This window comes from Rissa tridactyla, chromosome 15, assembly GCF_028500815.1.
Source record: "Rissa tridactyla isolate bRisTri1 chromosome 15, bRisTri1.patW.cur.20221130, whole genome shotgun sequence".
NCBI classification, from domain to species: Eukaryota; Metazoa; Chordata; class Aves; order Charadriiformes; family Laridae; genus Rissa; species Rissa tridactyla.
The window spans coordinates 7,789,646-7,798,460 of record NC_071480.1 but is presented as its reverse complement, the minus strand read 5'-3'; the positions used below and the strand labels follow the sequence as shown (position 1 = coordinate 7,798,460).

Here is an 8,815-nt window from a genome sequence, read left to right as displayed (position 1 = left end):
TGTGACAGGTACTAGTTTACATCTAACATGGGAAGACTGGCCTGCAGGTAACTGGCAGAGCTTGAGGAAAAGGTTGCAACTGTTGGCTGGGAATGGGATAGATCTGAGGGTGCTCAATCCAAGCCCTAATGCACAGCTACTTTCTTGCTGGTGAGCTGATGCCAGCAGTAACTGCAGCATCTTCCCTTGAAGTGCTGCTCACTGGGGCTGGTGAGGTCTTAGCTGAAGCATGTTCCACCCTCTCCCTTCAGCAGTGCTACTGCATGGCTAGTAAAGCACCACAGCAACATGAAAGAAAGGAAGAGAGAAGATATCTGAAGATTAACTTATCCTTATTCCCCTTCTGTTTCTCTGAGCTTTTGCTGCCTTACGTAGAAGCACAACTCATACAGTCAGAAGTGCCCCACGTTGTGATAAAGCAGTTTGTCACACAACCCCATGCCTTAACTAGCCCTTTCTGGAGCCCCCTGATTTACAAGATAAAGAAAATGTTTCCGAGAAGTTCACCCAGGCAGCAGCTGAACTTTGTAAGCATTGAACTCTGAAAAGATAGTAACCTCACTTAAGTGGCTGACGAAACGGGATTTTTAATAGGAAGGTAAAATAGAAGCCAGCAGGCAACAGCTGAAAAATAATTCTATTGTGTAAAAGGCTTCCTATAAAGCCCTTTGTCCTCCAGTGAGCAGAGCAAGCTGAAGATGAAAGTGACTTTTGAGTTAAATATTTCCAGGTTCTCCTTCTGGTTCTAGATGGAGAAGTCCTGCAGCTATAAGGGCGTGGAGGTGTCTGCTGGCTCGTGCTTCCCTTCCATCCCATCCCGGGCTTGCGTTTAGTAGCTGTCTGTTCAGATAAGAAATGAGCTTTTATGTCTATGTTCACAATGATGGAGTATTAATGTATCTTAGACCAGGTTAATGGGTAAGAGTGAGCTTTCAGGAAGAGTCCACAGCAGCTATAACATTGTTTTTATTGTCATTTCCGCACATACCCTTCAGTACATTTAAAAAAAATACATCTGTTGAGTACAGTCATCCCAAAAGCCTGTTTGATGGCCTCTCAGGCTGCAGATTCCTCTAGCAGCACTAGTGCCTGAGGCCACCCGCCTCTATAGGCATGGAACAAAGGCAGAACCCAACAAAAACTCAGCAAAAAGGACTTGTACCAGGGAATCAGGTTATTTCAAGCCCACTGATACCCTAAGGTTCAGGTCTTATATAAATATAGCAGCAGAGGCACCACAGTGTCAATTTGAGGGCCACAGCAGTACCTTAACCAGTTGCAACAGCAGCATTACCCTCTGTATTGCAGGCTGTGGGTGAGGCACAGGGAGCAAATATGGCTTTAGGGGTTACAAGCAAATGCTGGAAAAGTGTTGGCAACCTTGGTGCCACTCTTGGAGAGGTTAATACTGAAAGAGCATCACTGCTTAAGTTAAAGGGCAGGCAGAACTAGACAAAGTTAAAAAAAAGTTAAGATTAAAAGAAAAAGAATCAGAGTTTCTCCACCTTCAGAAAGTAGACATTGCCTGCGTGGTAAAAACAAAATGCTCCCCTCCTGCCCTTCAAGGAAAAACATTCCATCCAGGAACTCAGCCATCAAGTTCATCATTGGCAGCCCTGAGCAAAGCATGTGAACTTGTAGCATAAGGCTTCTATCGGTACCACTGAAATAAGAACTAAGGTGGGGGGGGGCAGGCAGCGGGGAGGAACTAGGGGAGGAGCCGTCTAGGAAGCAAGATGCCATCCCAAAGCAGAGTCCCAGTTGGAAAGTCTGAGCCCTTCACAGACTGCTGCAGGGAGCAGAGACTGGAGACACTGCAGAACAGCTGAGGCAGCAGCCCCAAACATACAGAGCCAATGCAGATTTCACACCTCTTGGCAAGAGGTACTAGAGGGCTTCAGCGCCCTGGTTATTGGAGAAACTCCTCCGTAAGTTCACAGAAACCAGTTCCTGGAAGTGCGTGTCGCTAAGGACAGAAGTGAGCAAAAATGCAGTGGGAAAAAATTAAGCTCACTTCTGCAGTTTCATGAAACCCTCCATGGCTGAGTTCTTCAAGATCCGCTGGTCCCACAGCTGGAGGAAGGAAGACAGCTGACATGATGCAAGGATCAGCTCTCTGAGCTCTGCAGCTCCTGCCAGTCTGTCTCACTCTCACACCTGACTCTTGTTTTGAAAAACTCCTTGATGAGTCTCTGTGCTTCCTCCTTCACTGTAAGAGAGGAAGCACCACCTTTGAGATGAATACTTAAGACATCTGCCCCCTCTAAAGACCATTTAGCATCAAAAGAATTCAAGATTCTTGGTGCTCTTCTCAGGTACCAACTCACCAGTCTTGCGGGCAGGGTTCTGCTCTTCAGCCAGTAAGTGAGACAGGTGCCGAGCAAAGCCTTTAAACAGATCCTGCAGAATTAGGGAAGATTAAGAGCAGAAAGCAGACATCGGTTACCTCACCAGACTGTTTCCACGTTTTTCTCGCCCTCAGCATGGGCTGACTCTAGCACAGACCACTCATAAATGTAGATTACAGGAGTGTTGCAAACCTGCAACTACCCTGCAGTGCTGGAGAAGCACATGCACACACATCCTGCCTTGCAGTGTCAAGTAAACTACACCAGTACTGAACCTGATCTGTTGCCACTCCACAGGTGGGAGTTCTTAAAAGCATGCCAGAGTTTAGTGTGAAAACATCAACAATCACAAACAAGTGTGGAACCAAGATGATACCACTCTAAATCACAAACCCCTTCTGGGGAGAGGTGCACCTGGTCACTAAAACAGCACATACCAAGATGTGACTTGGAAATGAAATGTGGTATCCAGATTGTCTTCCCCTTCTTAGAGCCCCAGATCACTAGATGCAGTGATCCTTCCTCCCTAGATGCAGTCTCCTTCTGTTAGGGAGTCTTGAGCTGTGCCCTACCTTGGAAGCAAATTTGCCACCCTTGTAGAATGGGGTCAAATGTTTGACAACGATGTCTGCTGTTTCTTTGAGGGACATGCCTTTGGTCACTGGCTGTACAGTCTTGCTGGTTCCTTCTTCATCACACTGTGATAAGTTTGGATCAAAAGTCACCTTCTTCTTTGTTGGACAAACACTTTTGCTTTCTGGCTGGGACAGAATAGAAGATTTTGCCACTGTCCGTAGCCGCTTTGTTGCAGGACTTTCCATATCCTGGAGACAGGACAGAAGGAAAATCAAACCCACCAACTCCTGTGGCAGCATTACACTTCAAAACAGCACTACTTTCTGAGAACATGTATCCTTGCAGCATCCTGCAGGCTCTCCCTATAGTGAATACCATGTAGGAGTCTATGTACCCATTTTGCTGCGCAGACATAATACGCTGTTTCCCACGCAAAGGGACTTTGAGAAAAACCCTTTAAGACCACTACATTTAGAATTACCCGATGCTCTTATTAGAGCAGATAATTACTAGACCCTATCCTATACAGGAAAACATGACAGGAAAAGATTTCTCAGGATGTCTGCTCAGAATACACCTCTTAAGAAGAATCAACCACTTCAGGAGTGTCACATTCCAGCTCAATTTGAAAGAGCAAGGAGAAGACTGCACTGTTCAGTAGAGAGAGTTACCAGGCAGTCTCAGATGGCAAATGCAGAACCAGCGACTGAATGGCAAGGAAGGCTGAAAGCATAGTTTACTTCTGCATGGTCCTCTGTGTCATTGGCCTGTAGTTGTTCCCTTGACTTGAGAAAGCAGCTTGCTAATTATAGTTAGTTACAGATCTAGAGGGGGTGGAGAGACTCATTCCAGGCAAGTCATCAGCAAAGGGTATAGTCGCATGTGTTGCAGAGAAGAGGAAACAAAGCAGAGCAGAGGGGAAGCTTTCTACAGCACTCTGAGTCGCTGGCAGTGGCCCAGAGGGCAGCAGCGGGACACCAGGAATCCAACACAACTACAGTTCTCCTCTGCTGCGATTGCAGCTGGGCCCTCCCCACAGAAATAGCACTAACAGGTGAAGTTCAGACCAGGAGCATCATTCCCAGAGAGAAACTTGGCACACGATGAGCAGAACAAATAGAGGAAGTTAGTATCTGTTAAAGTCTTACCTCATCTGATCCTGGTCGCTTCCCAGAGTCACCTTCCCCAACAACAGTTAGCTCAGTTTCTGCGACATTTTCAGCAACAATACTGGGAAGAGTGGAGAGAAAGCCAATTTTAATCATTCGACAGTGAAGATATTACTACATACACTGTCAGTGGCCACAAGACTTGCCATGGTAAAGCAAGAGTCTTCCTCACCAGCCTAAGAAATCTAATACAGATTCCCAATTTCCAGGACAAGGAAACTGGTGGGGCTCTGCAGCTCATTAACAGGGCAACAGAGGGAGCAGAGAGGCAGAGCTTTTACCTGGATTTTACATCAATTTCTTCCTGAAGGAGTTCAGATTTAGCAGCCTGCTGGGCCTTAAAACCCTCCTCTCTCTCAGTCAATATTACTTCTGTGTCTCCCAGCTCTTCATTCTCTGCCTGGGACTGTGCAGTCACATCTTCTCCAGAGACATCTTTGTTTTCCTGAGGTATTGGTTTCTCTTGACACATGCTTTTAGAAGAAACCTGAGGTAGTGTGTTTGCAGAACAGCCGTCTTCCTTTGCTGAGCTGCAGCTTTTAGCTTTAGACCCACCTTTGGGGAGGGAGAAGAATTTGGAAATATCCTGTGATTCTTTTTTAGCTGCTTCTGCGAGCATTTGCTGCTTCTTGCTAGGTTTGGACTTCTTAGTAGGGCTATCCCAAAGGGCTGCTTTTGTGTCTGGACTGGGTTGCTGTCCTTTCTTTTCGGGAAGGGGTACTTCTACCCCAGTACTCTCACACATCACTTTAGTTGCTCTTTTTTTTTTCTGGAGAACAGGGTTTCTAGTGTCCATTTTCAGACTGCAGTTGCTGTTGTCTTGCTTGTTTGGACAATCTACTTCTTTTTTGACAGGCTTTGCATCGCTCTTCTCCTGAACCTTCAGCAGTTCTGAAGCTGTCTGGAACAAGCTGGATTTCTTTGGAAATCCTGCTCCCACACGCTTGGGTTTGAACTAGGGTGAAAGGAAGAAGAAGAAATTTTGGATGTGAGAGCATTAAGGAAGCCCTGTGTGCAGAACCCTGAAAGAAGCTAAGTTTCTGTATACAATACACCACCGTGTACAGCCGTAAGCTGGGGAAAGCTCTAAAACTTACTCATCATCATAATCATCAACTGAGACATCAAGGAAATGGATTAGGTTAAAGTCACAGGCCTGCAGTAAGGAAACAGACAGCATCCTTGGTCAGAGCAAGAGGAGAAAAACTTATTAGATATATGGCCTGCACATAGATTATATTCACTAACAGGAACCAGCAGGACTAGTTGACGTCACTCCAAAACCAAAGGACAGACAGGGAAAGCAATTCCTATAGAAATACACAGCTATGGCCACACAAAGGACCTAAAATAAAATTATTAAACAGCAGATAGACAAAGCACTCCATTCCCTCCTTGTCTATCCCATCTGTACTCACTCACCGAGTAAACCTGGGATGCAGGGAGGAAGTCCTCTTCTGCTGGAGACGCAGATTTTGTTTCAAAGCTGCTGTTGCCACCAGTTCCGGACCCAAACACTGAGAACAGCTCTCCTTGTTTTGAGGCTTTGTTGATTTCCGCTACCTGAAAAGAGAACAGAAATATCCTCTAATGGTCAGAAATCTTTATGCATTCCTGCCTCTGTACACACTAAAAGCCATAGTGGCAAAACATATGTATCTATGGATAGACACCTATCTCAAGAACAGAAACACCTTCCAAGAGATTTATTGCAACCAGCTAACCTAAACCAAGGCTTCTCTATTGTCAGCGACAGTCTGAGGAACTTCCCATTCCCTTTATTGCTAGACCTGGAGGATATTTGGATAAGCTTGCACTGGTATGTAGGTTTTCAAAGCCTGTAAAGGCAACAAAGATGTGAAACTAACGTGACTCTGGGCCCGGGCCCTCCTGGAAACGAAACCAAGAAGAAAGATTTGGAAGGCATCCAGGGCAAAGCAGAGCTTCTCCTTCATCTTTCCCACACAAACTCTACCCTATTTCCCCTCGAGCTGAGGCCACAGCACATTCAAGGGAATAACAGCAGATGTATGGCCCTACCTTCTTTAGCACAGTTGCCTTGTATGAGTTAGCCATTTTACTAGTTCGGAAAGCTTCATACTCCAGCTCCACAGCACAGGCATGAGGGTCTGACCTGTAACACAGGCTGGGGTGATTTCTGGCAAGACACACTTCTATATCTGCAAAGGGAACACTAATGCTAAAACATCTCCCAGAAAGTAGAAAATTCACTTCCTCTGGTGCAAGAATAAGTGATAACTTCCAATTAAGTCCTAACGGATGCAGCGGTGAATTGCTGGAGAATGGAAAGGGTGGTGAAAACAGTCTTAAATCCAAACCCTCTTGTCCCCTTGCTCAGTTTAAGAAGTACACTATCCCCATCTTGTGGGACAGAGAATAATTGCGACTCCTGGGATCACTCTGATTTAGCAGAATCGGACACAGGAATCCTCATACCTGATCCTGAACATCACTACAAGAAGGATGCTGTTAAGTGAAACCACATCCTTGGACCAAGGCATTCCCTGAGAGTGGCAATGTTGCTCAGGGAAGAGTGGGCCCTGTGTTAAGGGACTCAATATGCTACTCCTTTTCTCTCATCTCGTACCCTTTTTCTCCTGCTGCTGGAACCTTTTGATTGGTGCTCAAAGCTTCTTCCAGCATCTTCAAGCAGTGTTCCCGTCCCTAGGAAACATGGGATACTCAGACATGCTCTACAGAGGTCCTACTGCCCCTCAGGCTTCCATCCCTGAAGGAGTAAGAACAGGGCAGGCAGAATCTTTGTTGTTCTTTGCAAGTCAACAAGACTAAATGCTAACCGGCCTTTCTTACCTTCACTGTGAGCTTTGAGATTCTCCTGCTGAAGGCATCCTTCAAGGGGCAGTCTGCACCTACCACAAAAGAGACATTTGGAAAAGGCATCATAGCAGGGCTGGGGCTGATGGAGAACATCTCAACTGGCACTGGGAGGGTGCCAGTCCAGCACTGCTTGGCATGCTCCTCCCTGCATAGTCACCCCAAGGAGCACACAGTCACCCTTTTTACCTGGAGAAGCTACAAACTCCAAAAGAATCGGCAGAAGCCAAAGTGAGATTTTTCTCTCTGCGTGAGAACATCAACTTTGCTAGTTTGTGACTAACAGCTTTCCAAAACCTCCCCATCTCAGGAAACCCTTTTTCAAGGAATCCCAGCTCTTAAGAAACGCAACCCTTTTCTGCTCCCCACAATACCAACCAACATTAAAGAGGCTGAACAGAGTAACAGGAACCACCACATATTCTTTTACAATAATGTAAGAACTGTGTTGCTAGACAGGACCCCAAGTAGCGCAGTTACAAACAGTGAAGTTTTTCAGCAGTTTTGTTATAGACCAATTGAATAATGCTGCATAACCACTGCAGAAATAGCCTACATAGCCAGGTTAGACAGAATTTTCCTTCTCTCTTGCTTATTTGGAAAAGTTGTTCAAAAAGATGCATTCCATATCTTCACCTCAACCAAAGCTAAGCTCTGATCCATCTCCTCCAGCCAAGCTTTCACAGCCAAAAGCCTAACCTCTCTGTGCCTAGGGATTGATACCTCCAGTGTTGATGCTATATAAATTACACGCAGCTGCAAAATACAGGATTTCCTTCTCCCAAAGAAATCCCACTATAAATCAAAAAAGATATTTACTTGGAGGAACAAAATCTTCCTTTTCTGGTTCTTTGCCCTGAAAGAAAACAAAGATAAGTCAAACATTTCCATTCCTGCAACACACATGCAGGTCTAGAAGCACAAGACATATTTTATACCCCTGCTCCAGGGAAAACTAACGCTGAAGTTACAAAGGTACTGAAAAGGGACCAAAATGGGGGAAAGGAGACAAAGGATAAGAATCAAAGCCAAAAGTTCACCCTTGCTACAGGAATATGCAAGAGAAGCTGAATGGGAAAATCTGTTTTTACTAATATCAGATGTACTAAAGACAACAGGATCCTCTTGATTAGCACTGCAGAGAAATTAGTACATGAATACGCTGCGTTCCTTTATATTATGGGACTGACACAGAATATGGAGAACATAGAAAGCAGAGGTACAAAATGTAAAAAACAGAACAAGCAATAACAAGATGCAATAATTTCCTTTCATTAGTGCCGGGAGGCCTTTATCTCTGTAAGACAAGCTCACAGCAAATGATCTGAATCTCTTAAAAAGGGATACCAACTCACTTTGCGCAGACTCATCTGCTTTTTGTAGAAGTTGTTCCACTCCCGTTTCCGACTCTCCTCACTGGCTTCATCCCCATTCCCACTGCTTTCTTCATCATAGCTGGATAAGGCAGGAAAACAACAAGAACAAACATTTCTGTAGCTGCAGCATTAACTGGGGCACAGGCTTTGGAGAGCCGAGGTCACCCCAGTATTTACAGAAGATGATGTATTTCACATCCTTTCTGAACAAGTCTTAGCTTTCAGTTTCACTGCCATTGCTCAATTTGGACAGTAGTGAATGTCCTCCAAAAAATAATCATGGGATTAACAAATCCCTTGAACTAGTAAGCAGCAGCATGAACTAGCAGCACATGACTAGTGCTCTGAGAATGAAGGACACTATTTCCGAAGCTCTGCCAGCTTCTCCCACAGCGCTGAGTCGTCACTGCCTTGTGTCATGTACCCCATCTGTCAGTCATTACTGCCCTTGGAGCAGAGATGGCAGAAAGGGCAAAGCATCCATTCCTCA

The 8,815-nt window shown here is 45.3% G+C and overlaps 1 protein-coding gene across 6 annotated transcripts in view; it reads right to left on the bottom strand.

Annotated features, from left to right (window-relative positions):
* Positions 1 to 493: 493 nt before the first annotated feature.
* The window catches only part of RECQL5 (RecQ like helicase 5), a 39,894-nt gene continuing 31,572 nt past the window's right edge, over positions 494 to 8,815 (bottom strand). For 2 of the 6 annotated variants that reach the window (XM_054221372.1, XM_054221373.1), the window contains exons 10-20: positions 8,305 to 8,404; positions 7,769 to 7,805; positions 6,926 to 6,984; positions 6,702 to 6,778; positions 6,134 to 6,227; positions 5,516 to 5,656; positions 4,375 to 5,048; positions 4,073 to 4,154; positions 2,921 to 3,172; positions 2,328 to 2,400; positions 496 to 2,230 (exon numbers count right to left, since the gene is read on the bottom strand). In XM_054221372.1, coding sequence (XP_054077347.1) covers positions 2,109 to 2,230; positions 2,328 to 2,400; positions 2,921 to 3,172; positions 4,073 to 4,154; positions 4,375 to 5,048; positions 5,516 to 5,656; positions 6,134 to 6,227; positions 6,702 to 6,778; positions 6,926 to 6,984; positions 7,769 to 7,805; positions 8,305 to 8,404 — 1,711 coding nt within the window. In that variant the 3' untranslated portion in view covers positions 496 to 2,108. Of the gene's footprint in view, positions 2,231 to 2,327; positions 2,401 to 2,785; positions 3,173 to 4,072; positions 4,155 to 4,374; positions 5,049 to 5,515; positions 5,657 to 6,133; positions 6,274 to 6,701; positions 6,779 to 6,925; positions 6,985 to 7,768; positions 7,806 to 8,304; positions 8,405 to 8,815 lie in introns of those variants that run through there. The other 4 variants (XR_008469380.1, XM_054221374.1, XR_008469381.1 and 1 more) reach the window with 4 other exon arrangements.